Here is a 15,761-nt window from a genome sequence, read left to right on the forward strand (position 1 = left end):
CCCAGTCATTTGATGTAAACGCGTGTGTTTTGCGGGGACGTGTCAGGTTGTCAGGTCGTGAGGGAGGGATGGAGGTGGGGGCTCAGGGTTGACGTGGAGCTCCAGATGGAGCAGCAGAGCTGATCTCTGCCTCCAGAGGTCATTCTTACTACGACTGGCACTTGTTGCTACACGCAGCAGAGCTCCACTACTGTCACACACACTTAAGTGTTTGCTGCCGGTCGTGGACCCAGTTGGACTAGAGACATCGAGGGTGAAGAAATCCTCTAATCTCGATTTATAATCTGGTTTATCTAACGCAGCAGCATGGTTGACAACAGTTTGGCAACAAATTCTGCTTTGGTAAGATCCCTACTTTGACAGGTTGTTTTTATCTTTAAAATTGTGTTTTGTTTTTAAGAAAAATTTAATTTAACTTATCAAACTGACTTGAAGATGGAATACGTGTATCATTGTTGCATTAGTTTTCTCAAGAGTTTAAATGTTGTGATGCTCCTGCAGCACAGCTTCTCGTCCAGCAGCCTCCAGGCTCCCTCTGCCTCCACACACACCCAGTACCCTGGCGCCGGCGGCGGCATGAAGCTGGAGGCGGTCATGGAGAACCTGCAGCGGCAGCAGGCGGCCCGGCTCGCCCTGGAGGAGAAGCTTCGGCAGTCGGAGAAGGGGAAACACCTCCGCTCCGTGGTGGAGTCCCAGATCAACCAACAAGCCATCGCCTTCAGACACTACCAGGCGGCGGTGCGAGGCGCGCTCGCGGCGGGAGTGGGCGCTTCTGCGCCCGCGATCTCGCTCCCGTTCGTGGATGTTCGGAGAGCAGGCGAGGACACGAACTCCTCCAGGAAGGTCGAGGACTCGAACGAACCGGCAGAGCAGGAGCTTCTGGAGGAAGAAGAGGATGAGGTTGACTTAAGCCACCTCCAGCAACGACAGCCTTCGCTCCAGGACGCGTGTCCGTCTCCAAAGAACCCCCCGGTGCACCTCCTGCCCAGGGTCCCGGGGAGCCTAGTACTGGCCCCTGGCCGGTACACCCAGTCTCCAGCAATACCACCGCAGGCCCAGCACCACGAGTGGACCTATGAGGAGCAGTTCAAGCAGGTACGTTTTTGCATTATATAATAATTATTTCTATAGGTTGTCAATCACGAAAATTAAGTTTTCACCGTACGTTGAAAACACACACACACAAAAATACTCACATCTTCAAGCTTGAATAATTAAAAAAAAGTTGATTTAATACTGATACTGTAAAAAAGTTAATTATTATTTAATTATTCTGCTGATATAGAGAGGATTAAATATAAAATCTGATGATGTTATTGCCTATAGACAGAATTATGATTCGTCTTACCGACGATACTATAAAAACCTATTAAATAGTTGAACTTATTTGTTCTAAACTTGTTTTTATAAATTCTTCACAGACGGACACGTTTACACAATATTTTATTTTTTAAGTAGTCATTCCTAACGAGGATAGGAATTATTCATAGTTGTTTTTTGTTTTAATTTGCCAGTCTTAAGAATGTACACATCAATGTCAGTACTCATTGGATTTGTTTGTGTGTTTGTGTCTGGCTGCAGGCTGATCTATACTTTGAGTAATTGTCATGTGTTATTTATATGTTAGATCAAATGACTTAAATTTGATGTGTACTTAAGCAATGTACAGAATCACGATTGAATGTCAAGAATAGCTATTAAAATAGTGCCTTAAACTAATTTCTTGCTCTGTATAGATTGTTGAGGGACCCGACTTCACATTTAGAACTTGTTTTTATTACGTGATCCTCTAAAATACTCACTAAATAGTACAATCAGGATGGACCACTATCAGTCCATTCTAAACTCATTTTGTTTTATTATACAAGGTATCAGGCTTCAAGGATTCCTCAGCATATGGACGTATTCAGGGTGTCATTTGTATGTTGTCTTTAAGTGTTATGGGGACAATAAAAGGATGCTGATGGTTGCCTGGCAGACAGAGTGGAGCCAGCCAAGTAAGCGTGCTGAAAACTGCACAAGAAAACCACCTTTAATGACAACAAATGCTGTTCAAGATCGTGCTCTGAGCTAAAAATAAAAAACTCCTCAGTTGTAGAAGTTAAAAAAAAAACACATTTCATTGACAAAAGAATAAAACACAAGCAGTGTTTACTGTCTCTCTAAAATTTACTCCAGTGGGTCTCAGAGTAGACATGTTGAGAAAACAGTGAAATCAAATAGATACAAAGGGTTCAGCGCGACGATGCCACGGCTTTAAAGTGTGATATAATAACAGAGTGTCTCTGTTTTTTTAAAATTAAATATTAACAACAACCACTTAATCAATAATCTACACAATATTAGCACGCGTTTATTTTGTACACAAATGATTTATAATGTGACAATAATCATAGAATCAATCACAGAAATATATTTTTTCATAAATTAAAAACCCCCAAAATCAAACGGGTTAAAACACACACACATGGACACGCGCACACATGCGCACACACACCCCCCCCACACACATATACAAATAGGTGGGTGAGTTTGTGTCTGTGTGTGTGTGTTTATATTAAACGTGTTACATAGTTCCTTGAAAGGAGTTGTGGCAGCAAAACATGAGCATTTTCTGTCAGTAGCTCACAGGCAGCATCATCACACCGAGGCATGTAGCTTTGGACACACATCAGGAAATTCTTGGGAAGTGTGACCTACTCACATTCCTGGCCCAGGCTCTAGTCCAAAAATGCTGGGATATCCCTGTGTGTGAGCAATGAGTTAGGAGCTGGACTGTTGCCTAAATGTTAAAGAAAATAATCCAAACCATGAACACACTCGCTCAAACTATTCATGAATAGAGTTAAGGAACCCAAGTTGACTAGTTTCTGAGCTTTTATTACTATAATTGTGTGTTTAATTGTGTTAAAAGGTATATAATATATCAGCAACGAATCATAGTCCTCCACATTCATTATTAATGCTTTCGTTTATTGTCAGCTATTGTAGATTGTGGAGGTGAGAAGTGATTTTTTTCTACAGGGAACTATCCAAGGACTCGCTTCTAAAGGAACTCAAAGGTTCCTGATACTATTGCATTTGGTTTCAGGCTCCTGAAATAGTCCCTTCAGTGCAGCCACCTTTTCCTCTCTTATATTTCCACCAGTTGAACGGCTTGAGGGAGAGTTTTGGCAGTTTTTTTGTTCCTCACGACCTCTTATATGCCCTATCATATATGGTCCTGGAAAGTGCTTCTGGAATATTTGCCTTTCCCTGGTGATCAGCCAGAGCACCAGAGACTTCTTGGATGAGCGTCTAGGGTCATCAGTCTGCCTCACTAACTGCTACATTTATTGACCCACTTACCTTAAAAGGTAAATAAATGACGACAATAAATTACAGGTTAAAGACTTTTTTGTCAGTGTCATGGATCAAAATATTTAATTTGTTCCTGATGACAACACAACATTGATTTTGTATCGTTGTTTCCTCACCATCACCATCAATCAAAAATGAAATATGAAACAAGGGCCCAGAGCTGAGACTATTTTAGAAATAAATACATAATTACCGGTGGTAGTTGTAAACACAATCTGAGGACACACAGTATAAAACATTAACGCAAAAAACACAACAGCGGATGCTTTGGAAAATGTGATTTGAACGTCAAAATTATTTTTATTCACAATCAAATTGTGTAAATGTAAATGTACATTTAGTTGACAATTAGCAGGTTTAAAATCCATTATGTCCATGTTTGTGAATTCCTACATGATAAATGTTCATTAAAGGAAAAAAACAACAACATAAGAATATAGACCTTTGTTGTAATAAAATTTTAAAATAAGAAATGATGTTAACAATCGTCAGGTAACCTCTCTGTCATTTCCTGACAGAGTGGTTACCTTAATAATGTGATTGATGCTTTCGTCAGCAGGTGATATTTTTGACTGTGAGATCACTACTCTTGCGACTGTGAAGTGTTTATTTTGTGCGTTTATTTGTTAGAATGATTTACGGTATCTGTCGCATCCCTGCCCTTTGACTGTCCTGTCAAGGCAGTTGAGAGAGGAAAAAAATAAAATACGTACATTTACCTCCACTACTAACGAAAGGAAATACAATGTTTTTTTTTAACTTCGCTTCACTCAAAATGATTTCCATCTTTAGAAAAGTTGGTTTGTCTCTCTTTGCATGTCTGACAGGTGGACAAGATCATCTTCTCCTACTTATATGCTCATCCATGGGCGGAGATTTGTGCTAACTACTCATTACCGTGAGCTGCTCTCGCTTTTGGGATTCATCCAACACTCGAGAGTTAATGATCAGATCTGAGTGTTCTCTGCTGCTCTGCACATATCTCTGTTCGACAAACTGACTGTTATTTTCTGCCCATAGATCCATAGATGATCAATTTCCACTTTTGCAGCATGCAAGATGAACAAAGCTTACTTTTTGAAGTAACATTCCATTTAATCTTAAATTAACATGATTATTCCCTACAATTCGGAACACAATTTACCAACTAAAAATGTCTATAATCTGATTATTATTAATTTCTAGCTAGTCTATGTGTTAACTTAACCTGGTTTGAGATTACCAGTAACAACTAATGTGAATTCCATCCAATGTGAGAAGCATGTCAGGTGACTACAGGGGATGAGACAGTGATACTTCTCTTTGTCAAGAAATTTTGCAGCATTTTAAATCACTGACAAAAATATTATTTTTCTCATAGTCTGTTTCTTTTGCATTTATTGTTTATTATTTATTTCATTGCTCAGTGTGACCTATACATTAATGTATCTGTTAATGTTGAACAACTTAAAATCAATAGTAACAGAGTTGAGGTTCATTCAAAAAGTTACACAACGTGTTTAACGCAGTGTACTGTAGTATTGTATTGTACTACGATGCAATGCTATTCTACCAGACTTGATAATGATAAATATTTATAGTTACGTTTACTGTCTTAGCTTCAGGGAGAAATTGATATGGATATAATATAGATTTGGTATTAGCCAAAAATATTGATTGAAGAAAGCAAGTTATCATAATATTGAATTGTGTTTTTTATTTTATTAATTTTGTATTTTGAACATCTTCATGAATAGATGAATTGAAAAAAAAATCCTACATTTCAGAACATTTTAATGTTTGGTCTCATAAAAGCCTAGTTTGGATTGTTGGCTTTACCATCAAGTACTAACACTGACATGGACATGCCAAATACTGTCCGTAGATGCAGCACCTCCCTTGTTTTTTTCTTCTCAAGATGTCGGTTTTCATTGATGTGACTGGCTCATAAATGTACTGCCGTGGTACAAGTCATTGTAGGATTACACAAATGATGTTCATTCAAATTTTTAAATTGTGTCATCTAAGATTTTCTTTGCCTTTCTCTTTGGTTGGCTCCGTGTGAAAAGAGAAAGGTGACTATAAGCGGTTCAATTTGAGGAAACAAATGAACCATCAACAAATTTTACAGAACACTCTTCCTGCTCTTTTTTTCTAAACCAAACTTGTTCAAGCATCCTCCTGCGCTCAGTGCGGGTGTTACTTTAATTACCTTGGCCTGGAATTCCTGCAGCTGCTTGCAAAAGCCTCACTCACTGTTTATGAGATCAGATCTGGCAAACATTACATCATCGCTCACTCTTTTGGACACTTTTTCCATCCGGCCATTGTGGGGAGGATCTTGGATACAAGTTATCTTCTAATGTGTAAAGTATACCTTCATTTCAGGCTTCTCACAGCTGATCACATAGTAGAATAAATGATACTTAATAGCAGCTATTAACAATAATTGTAAAAAGTTACAATCATCATTTTATTTTTACTCAATTTAGAACAGTATAACAATTTTACATAATATTGAATTTACTCATTGAAACGTATCAATGTAAATGCTGTTCATGGGTGAAAAAAACAGTGATGGCCTGTGAGAGAAAACTAACAAATTCAATTTGAACACACATGAAAACTAAATGTAATGAGAAATGTGCATACAGGGTTAAAAAACAGTATTTAAAAAATGTCAAAATGTACCTGTACAGTAATGCTAAGCATGCTCAGACATTTAGATTGTGACTATGCTTGTGTCTGGGCTTTTTTATATGGAAATGTTGATACTACTGACCCAACATTGTTCACACTAAAACAAAGCCTGTCTGTGTGAAAGAAACTTTAAATCTAGTTGCCATAACACAGTTTCAAAAAGTGGCTTCGACTAGAGTTAGATACTGAGGATTTCATTGGCTACAGATTAGAACAAAAGTACTTATTGTAACTGTTTTCAATTTTATTAAGTTTTTTCAATCCTTCCTCAGTTTATCTGGCAAATTTGAGTGTGCAAAAAAACCACATGCTTATGAAATGTTATCTCATCTTCATCTTCTCTTACTTTATCTTGGATAGGGTTGCCAGCTTCAGCAGAAATGCCTAGACTTTCCCTTCCCCCAAAAAGTTTAAAAAATAATGATTCATATTAAATTAAAGAATAAGAAGTGTCAATGGGAATGCGGGAGAAACCTAAAAAAAGTAACTTTCCTTATGTTAAAAAAACAGTTAATGATTTCATTATTAAAATACTGACTTTTAACATTTAAATTACATTTTCATGAAAATGTGTGTGTTTATTTGCAACTAGTTTTCATTTGATAATATATGAAGAGAACAGTGTTTTAAATGTGGCTCTTTTTGTTTTCGTGACCATCTCTGCAGTGTCACACAGAGCTGGATATCCATTGATGCATTTCATAACTTATTACCTATTGTTGCATTACCACTGACAGCCCTAGTTCTGGCCCGTTATACTGTTTTATTATTTTTCGCGTGTTCTTTGGGTGCCCAGAACTGATCGATTTTATAGTAAAATACAACCCCTGGTGAGCTACCACTGTATTTAGTAAGAATATATGAATTCTATCCAAAAAATAGAGGACAAATAAACATATATATTGTTACACAGATGTTGAATACCACCTGATTTAACAAATCAGGTGAAATCAAAAGAACAGAAAAATCGAATCTATTATTTGTACTCATATTGGTGAAATGCTATTTTGTGAGGTCTACAGTGGGACTATACAAGGTCCTTCCTTACCTCACCTCCAATTCCGACAGTGCTTTCTGAGTATTCCGACAGTAGTGTCAAATTTAAATTGGGCATCCCATGTTTCATCTTTTTTCACGACTGTATCTGTGAACATATACTGTATGCTGCCTCCTACCTTTGAAACACGATGTTTTCAAACGCCTCAGGTGATTATGCTGCTCATAAGTGAGTGTTAAAGGGGCGGGTGGTTGCTTACACTGTAAGACTTTCATTTCCATTAGAGGATATTATTTCTACTGTCTCAGAATAATTAATGGAATGTTAAGACATCACATTCTTACCCTCTTGTCAAAGGTTAAACCATTTATTGAGATTGAAAAGGACTGTTTAATTAAATAAGGGCTAAATAAGCTTCAATCAGTTATGACAAGGCACTGCATTGGTCCCTTGGTCTTTGTGGACCTGCACCTTTTTGACGATCTATAACACAGACCTGTATTTAGCTGCGTTATCGATCGGATCTGATGCGCTCAGTACGTTAAGGTAGAACCGCCGTCAGTCCAGTCTTTATTCTGTCAGTCCTGAAAAGCAAAAAAAATGAATATAATAAATATTTTAGATTTTACACACAGGACGTTACACTGGGATTGAAAGGAAACTAAGATGCATAAATCTGGGTCTATATCTTGACACAAGGCCAAGTTAAAAACAATTTATATTCAGGAGAAACAATGAGCAACTCTTTATAAAAAAAATATAGTGTTTGTTACATAGCAGTATATGTTCCTTAAGTTTTATTTGGGTTAAAATTGTGTATGTGTTATAGGTGATGCTGTAAGTGCAGGTGTGTGAGGTGATGCCTGTTTTAAGTCAGAGTACCGTAAATTCCGGACTACAGAGCGCACCCGATTAAAAGCCACATTCTCAAATTTTAGAAAGAAAATCAATTTTGTAATTATACAAGCCGCACCGGATTTTAAGCCGCAGGTTTAAACAGCCAAAAAAATGAACTACCGGTAATTCACGTCCATTTCTTACACTTAAATAAATAAAGCACTGTGTTATTCTTCTTAAGCATTGTTCAGATATTTACAGTCCGAGGAACTAGCGACAAAAGCACGAGGCAGGTGGACAAACTGTCCGTGTCCTTCAACCGGGGAATTATTTCTTCATCACGCCGGCAACACGGATGAGTAGTTTGCTTTTTTCCACCTGATCGTAACGCAGTGATTGCGCGGATAAAAGCGACTTCACGGCGGGCCGTCCTGCGTCTCTGCGCCTCACCTAGGATTCACTTAACGCAGCCTTTTTTCTGAACAATAATGGACTTGAACATTGGACACTGATCGCGGGGATTTGACTGTGGGGTGTCGTGGGTGTTCGTTGTTTTGTTCATGTTTGATTGATCCTCCTTTAAGGAGCGCTTTTTGTTAAATGTTATTAAGTAAATATATTTTGATTAACTTCTATAACGGCTTCATGTGTGGTCAGTGTTGTTATAATTAATGCTGTCACTCTGGAGCGTCACCAAGTCCGCACCAGAGCTCCGCCCCATGAAGAATGTGTGTGTGACGATCTCTCGAGGAGTTATGTGAGAAGGTCCGTTACAAAACGTCAGAGGTACTTCATCCATATTTATGATTTCATCTGGCCCGATGGAATTCTCCGCTATCTTTGTTTGAGTGAATGTGCGGAATGAAGTAAGTTTCTCCTCGTAGTCGGGAGGGAGCTGCTGACACAAAGTTACTCATTCATTCTATTGGTCTACTGTTGCTGAGCAAAATGTTTTTCCCGCCACGAAAAAAAATGAATAAGCCGCACCGTAGTATAAACCGCAGTGTTTAAAGTGTAGGAAAAAAGTAGCGGCTTGTAGTCCGGAATTTACGGTATATGTTTCACGTCTAGTGTTATGATACATTTTCACAAGAAAATGTTGCATGATTGAGCGAAGTGCAGGATCCAGCAGCAGCAGACATGCTTTCTAAAAACACTCCTTGTGTCATGGGTCGTAGATCTAGCATTTCCCAAAGGGCACTAACAATCAATAGACCTTGTTGGAGGGAACCTCAGAGGAGACTAATATAATGTGTTAGCAACTCGGACAGAGGGGGAAAAGTTAGCCACAGGTGACCAGGGAAGAATTGTTGGGGGACAGAAACATTTTTCACAGCATCTAAATGCACCAAATCAATTTCAATACCTGATATATAGCGCAGATTTATCTTTTATTCCATTTAGATTTTCTTTCTCGTTTTTATTTCTGGGTGTTTTTATTTCTCTTGCTGCTGTTAAACCGAATTTCCCCTCGCGGGACTAATAAAGGTTTTCTGATTCTGATTCTGATTCTGAAATAATCTTTTGTGCAGTTTTAACAATACAAGGATATCATTTGACCCATTCTGGGCAACCCTCAGTAGTTCATAAATTGTTATGTAAAATCAATCCATCCATCTAAATAGTGGTTTTCGTACTTTCGACTAGATTAGATCAAATAGACCTCTGGAGATCTCCGTCTGGAAATCAGGTTTCCAGTTCACAGCTGACGATAGAAAGTTTCGTAAAAGCAAGAACAAAAAAAAAGTGAAAATACAAGAACAAGAAATGACATGACAGTAAAATTTAACTAAGACATATTAGATTGAATTTTATTGTATATTTGAGTCGACAGAGAAAAGTTTATAACCTGACAAGCCTTAATATGTTTTGTCATCTGAAAAGCCTGCCCTGATAAACAACCATTTCCTTCTAATCTAAGAGTTTTGATGGTCAAATATCTGAAGTAATTTCCATCATCTGCAGATTTTTTAAATGTAACATCTGATATTCATTTCATCCCAAACTCTTCATGGAACCCAATCCCCTCATCATCATGCCTTTATCCAGCTGCATTTAAAAAGATCACCAATTAATTTTCACAATTATTTTTATAATCGCATTCGATAATTTACCACTTACGCTACAAATGTTCACTCATCAATAAAGAGCACACTGTGATCCCTAATTAATATTAATTTCTCTGGGCCAGTGAGAGACAAAGTCACAATTTCCTTATCTTTGCCTTACACTCAAACGGCATAACCCGATCAAATGTCTGGACTATGGCTGAATTTACGGTCCAAGAAAAACATTGTTCACCTGCTGACATCACTGGGCTACCAGAGCTACCGCAAAAGAGGAAACAGCACTTTTCCTCAACCTAGCAGAGAGATAGTAAATCTGCTGGCCGACATATTTTAACTCCTTTGCATGTGACCGGTACTATCTGTCTCTGAACGGGTGAGGATCAGCCCATCATCTAAAATAAATATTGTTGGCTCATTGTTACATGTGTTTGTCAGGGCCAATGATGTTGTGGTTTGGACACATTGAAATGTGACTATAAAATAGCAGAGTTAAATTAACGAATTTGAATTTAGTAGAAGTAGAAGCCAACATGAATATTGTAACTTATTGTTAAAATTATTGAAGTGTATTGGTTTTTACGCTGTTATACAGCTGCCCTCACTTGGGCTCATAAACAAATTTATAATCAATTTCTAGTAAAAATCGGTGGCTACGTCAGAAATAAATGGGTGGAATTAAAGGGTAAAAAACACGCAACACAAAAAAAGATTTTACAGTTACCTTCTGTATAAATTAAACTAATATATACAAGTAATACATGCGACTGACAGTGGAGAATATATAGCCAGCCAAGATATGGGGAAGTCTCAGAAGTTTTGTGTTTAAAATTGGTAGATCAGCATTTCTACAAGTTTTTATTACACTCTTACATTTGTTTGATCGAATTAAAACTTGGATGAGCTCAGAAGTGATAAGGCTTAAGGTACTTAAGGGAAACCAAACCTCTATTTTTCTTAGATAAGTTTATTAAATGGAACACCCTCATTTCAAATGTCCCTGGTATTACAAGATCTAGCCACCTCAGGCAAGCCTTGTCTTTAACTAGTATAACTCCTAAATTGTATAATAGCATTCTGAATATTTACATTTGTATGAGGAGGGGTGCTAAGCAAATATGTTTACGTAACACAATTTTGGTGAATCATCAAGGTCATTAATGTTCATTTGTTCTATTGAATGATTTGTAGGGAACAACACTGCACACATATTTCCATCTCGAGCTGCAGAACAATCTTTTGCTGAGATTCTAATTAGATTTCATTATCTAATTATACCAATAGATGGACGCAAATAAGAGCATAACTCAAATAGCTGAGATAAAAGCAGGAAGTTACAGAGCAATTATTTTTGACTAACTTACATGCCAGACGGACAGTGAAGATCATGCGGGTGGAGAAGGACACAACCCATCTTTCCTATTTATGGAAGTTTGGAGGAGATCCAGGAGGTAAACATGCTAACTGAGTAAGCAAGTTGGGTACAGGAAGCTAAATGAAGAGTAAATGCAGCAGGTAAAAATCCTTGGAATGGCAGTAAAGCCATTGAACAATGCTGCTTTCTTAATTTAAGTAGAAAATTAGGAGCAGAATCTTACCTCAAGTTAGAGAACACAAACGCCAAAACTGTACATGGGTTTGTTGCTTAAAAAAAAAAAATCTCAGCAAGAACCCAGACGTCCTTCTTGAAAGACCTTCTCCGTCTTGGCTTTGACCCTGAATTCAATAATTTTGAGACACTAGATGGAAAATGGAAAATTTACGTTAAGAAACACTGCACGCCTACAAAATTGTTAACTACAATTATAATATCAACCGGAGAAATCATCATTTTCGCTAACCTATCTACCTCGCCAACTGTCCACTTGCTTGTATCTAACATTTGCTGGCGGTGGCATCTCCACTCTAGCTCACCACTGCAGCTTTTAAACAACTAAGTATCTGCATGCAAGTTTTTTTTCATGGCACTAACCTACCTTCAAACACCACGAAGAAAGTGGTGATTCCCAACAGAAAATCCCCACAGAACACCATGTGGAAATTGATGGAGAATAAAGCTCAAAGCTCAATTTAATTGCCACAGAACTTTAGAAGATTGAACTACTGCTGGAATTGACTTTGACGTTTATGGCACACGGGCAATACTAGAAGCAAATAAAAACTGCACCAAACCAACTTACCACTAGGGGACAATAACGCAGCCAAGCAGAGGTAGAACCATGCGCAAAGTAACAAATGTCACCACTGTGTCTGATCTTTTAGCCTGAAATAACTCCGACTTGTGTGATTTATTGCAGTACTTTTCTGCCTGCATTTGAGCGACTTGTCATTCTGAGAGCTGGTAGCCTCACCATTGATTTTGCTGCATTATTACCCACTGTCTATTTGTGCACTTAACATTTTTGCGATCACTTGCTGTCTCTTTACCTTTCGATATTCCCTAGAGCACAGGCTGCCTGCAGTGCAGCTCTCACAATGCACTCCTGAAATCTCCTTCTCCAACTCACACACACACTGTCGCACCGTCTCCGGAACCGTCCTCTTAACGAACCTCAAACCCCCCATGGTTTCCTCCTGAGTGCCGACCTGCGCTGGTCCTTTAATACTGTTGACAGCTAATACACTTCTAAATGATCAGTTATTATCTCAGGGTCCTCGTCCACAGGGCCCCACTGATTGCAAAGGTCATCCCTATGTCTTCCAGTATTGATTAAATTGGCCTGTTAACGTGACTCTGGTCCTCTGTGAAAGTGAATGTTGGCCCTAACATATTTCCATCAAGGGTAGGGGCCCATTTAAAAGCCTCTTTTGACTTGCCTGCTGCCAGGGTGAATGGAGAGTAATAGATTTGCCAATAACCAAAGCTGTCCTACAAAATATATAAAGAGGCACAGATAAGACCAGCATGACTGCATTTAATCCCATGGAAAAACGTTGGTGGCTAAAATAGTAATTAAAAAAACTAACAAACATTAAAACACAAGTGTTCTATAGTTGTGAGGCTTGGTGGTCATGAAATTTACACCAAAATGATGACAGTCCACCACTTTTGTCCAGTGACTTACTGGATTTATATATATATATATATATATATATATATATATATTATATATATATATATATATATTGCCTCTGTCATCTGAAGTGGTGTCAGTTCAAAGACTGACATTAAAGCTACATGCCAGGTAGAGCTTGTAATGTGCATTGTATGCAGCCCATTTCGCTTTTGCACAGTGAGACTTACCAGCATGTACATGTTCCACTGCATATTCAGGGTCCTCATTACATGTTTTGGTGTCAAATGTTTTACAGCCAAAAACCAAAAAATGCACTTATCCACATTATTCTTAACAATTTGAATTAATAAATATTAATTTTTATTTTCAAAAACCTCTGTTAACAGCAGTTTATTTCAAACATATTGTGAAACTTGAGTTTATTTTTGCACTTTTGTTAATTTATCACAAAACAAATCCCAAGATGTTTCTATGATTTTTCTCTAATGCAAATACAAAAATACAGTGTTTCATATGTGTACTTTAACTTGCAATTGTAGAGTCCCTGTGCTTTTTTTTTTCAGACATAAAAGAAAGGGAATTGTTCAAAATCTGTTATTGTGATAATAATATTTTATATTTCAAAACTTACTGTACTTACTCTGTGTCCAATCGGTATGTGAGTCCAAATTGGGATCATTTTGAAAAAAAGTGGTATCAATTCGAAGGTCACTACTAAAATAACTGGACTCGAATGGAAATGGACTACACATAAAAGAGTATCCATATGACTTGAAACATTTTTTTTAGATAGATTCATTTCTGGGAAAAAAAAGAAATTTTTTTTAGATGCTGATCGCTTCAATTTGTGGGAAACAAATCTGAACTAGACTATGGAGATTTCCATTCAATCAAATCTGAGACCAAATGTTTAAAAAAATGTAATTGTTATTCAACTTTTTGTTCTTGACCATGATAAATGTTTTAAGTTTTTCTTCTAAAATAAGATTGTCAGTTGGAAAACAAAGAATATATATGAATTGCTTTTCAATTATTTTCCTGTAAATTCTCCTCTTCTTTTACAGCTCTATGAATTAGACGATGATGAAAAGCGCAAAGAGTTTCTCGATGATCTTTTCAGCTTCATGCAGAAACGTGGTGAGTGACTAGCATGTTTATATGTGTGGCATGTGCACTTATATTTTGGTTCTATATGCGTCTCATTAATATTGGACGTTGTACACAATCGACTTGGCAAAACACTTAAAATTTCAAACAATTATTCAAATCTTTTTAAGTAAAAAGAGGTAAAACAATTGCCAAATGAATCTCAGACTGATACAGTGCAGTTAGATGCAGATTTAGATTAGCATTATACAGGACTCACTTTTAAGATGAATAAAATGCAAAACAAAAAATTAGATTGTTCTAGTTTCTCCATGGATGAGTAAACCACAATTCTTTGAATGGAAAAAAGGCAACACTGCTCAATAAAAGGTTCAGAACTGTAAATTGAACTGTAAATATTACACAAAGGATCATTTTGATAAGCATATTGAAATGGAAAATACTTTTCCTGTGATACTTATAAATGACAAGAGTATCAGTATCACGTATTTGATGATACAGATATTCTTTATTTCTAACCCTAAATACGACAAGTGTATTGTCAGGAATTACTTCACAAGGTGAACAAGATGCGGAAGACAATAAAATGGCACAGGTGACAAAAACACTGTGCAATACAACGAACGTCCACAAATGGTGGCCGTGTAACGTCAGTCCTTTTTCTCAGTCCAGCAACAACAGTTTTAAGTCCCTGCCCTCACAGACTGCCAAGGGAAAGAGAGTGAGCAGGGCAGGAGCAGGAAAAAACATACAAAATAGAAGCCCCTGGAAGAGGGACGTGACATTATCCCCCCCTCAAGGAGCGCCACCCGGCGTCTTGTTGGGGAGTTCTCTGTAGACCTCCCTTAGAAGAGTCGGGTCTAGGATGAGGGAGCGGCAAACCCAGGATCTTTCCTCCGGACTGTAGCCTTCTCAGTCAATAAGGTACTGGAAATCCCGGCGACGGATGTCTTGTTGACTTTGTAGGCTGGAAGGTCGTCAATCAACAGTGTTGGAGGCTGGGGGTCATTCAGCGGGCTGAGCTGACGGGCTTTAGGAGGGAGACATGGAAGGTAGGATGTACCTTGAGGGATGATGGAGATGTTGATGATATGATCAATCTCAAACGGGCCAATGTAGCGGGGAGCCAGTTTTCGAAGTCCACTTGGATGGGAAGGTCTCGGGTGGAAAGCCAGATTGGCTGTCCCGTACGGTAGTTGGGAGCCTGGATGCTATGTTTATATGCCAGTGCCTTGTTGCGCAGAGTGGATAGTCCCAGGGCTTGCCTTGCATGTCTCCAGACAGCTCTGCAACGGCGTATGTGGGCATGAAGTGAGGGGACAGCAGCCTCATGATCCTGGGAAGGTAAAGGGGAGGCTGATACCCATTAGCGACCATGAAGGGAGATGTACCCTTAGTGGAGGAGGTTAGGGAGTTGTGGGCACACTCTACCAAGGGTAGCTGAAGGCTCCAGGATGTGGGATGTTGTGCTGACACACAGCGAAGGGCAGCCTCTAGGTCTTGATTAGCCCTCTCCGACTGACCATTTGACTAAGGGTGGTAACCGGATGTAAGGCTAGAGGTGATACCAATGGCCTTCCAGAAGGGTTGCCATACCTATGAGGTGAACTGCAGCCCAAGATCCGTTAAAATCTCCATTTGGATTTCATGCAGGTGGACGACGTGGTTGACAATGAGGTTGGAAGTCTCTATAGCAGA

General features: G+C 38.4%; 1 protein-coding gene across 1 annotated transcript in view; it reads left to right on the top strand.

Annotated features, from left to right (window-relative positions):
- The first annotated feature begins 549 nt into the window (after positions 1-549).
- arid3c (AT rich interactive domain 3C (BRIGHT-like)) overlaps positions 550-15,761 on the top strand; it is a 30,927-nt gene continuing 15,715 nt past the window's right edge. Inside the window, exons 1-2 of the mRNA XM_087810822.1 lie at positions 550-1,095; positions 14,021-14,093. Coding sequence (XP_087666948.1) covers positions 577-1,095; positions 14,021-14,093 — 592 coding nt within the window. The 5' untranslated portion in view covers positions 550-576. The remainder of the gene's footprint in view (positions 1,096-14,020; positions 14,094-15,761) is intronic.

This window comes from Callionymus lyra, chromosome 1 (genome assembly GCF_982586985.1).
Source record: "Callionymus lyra chromosome 1, fCalLyr1.hap1.1, whole genome shotgun sequence".
Classification (NCBI taxonomy): Eukaryota; Metazoa; Chordata; class Actinopteri; order Syngnathiformes; family Callionymidae; genus Callionymus; species Callionymus lyra.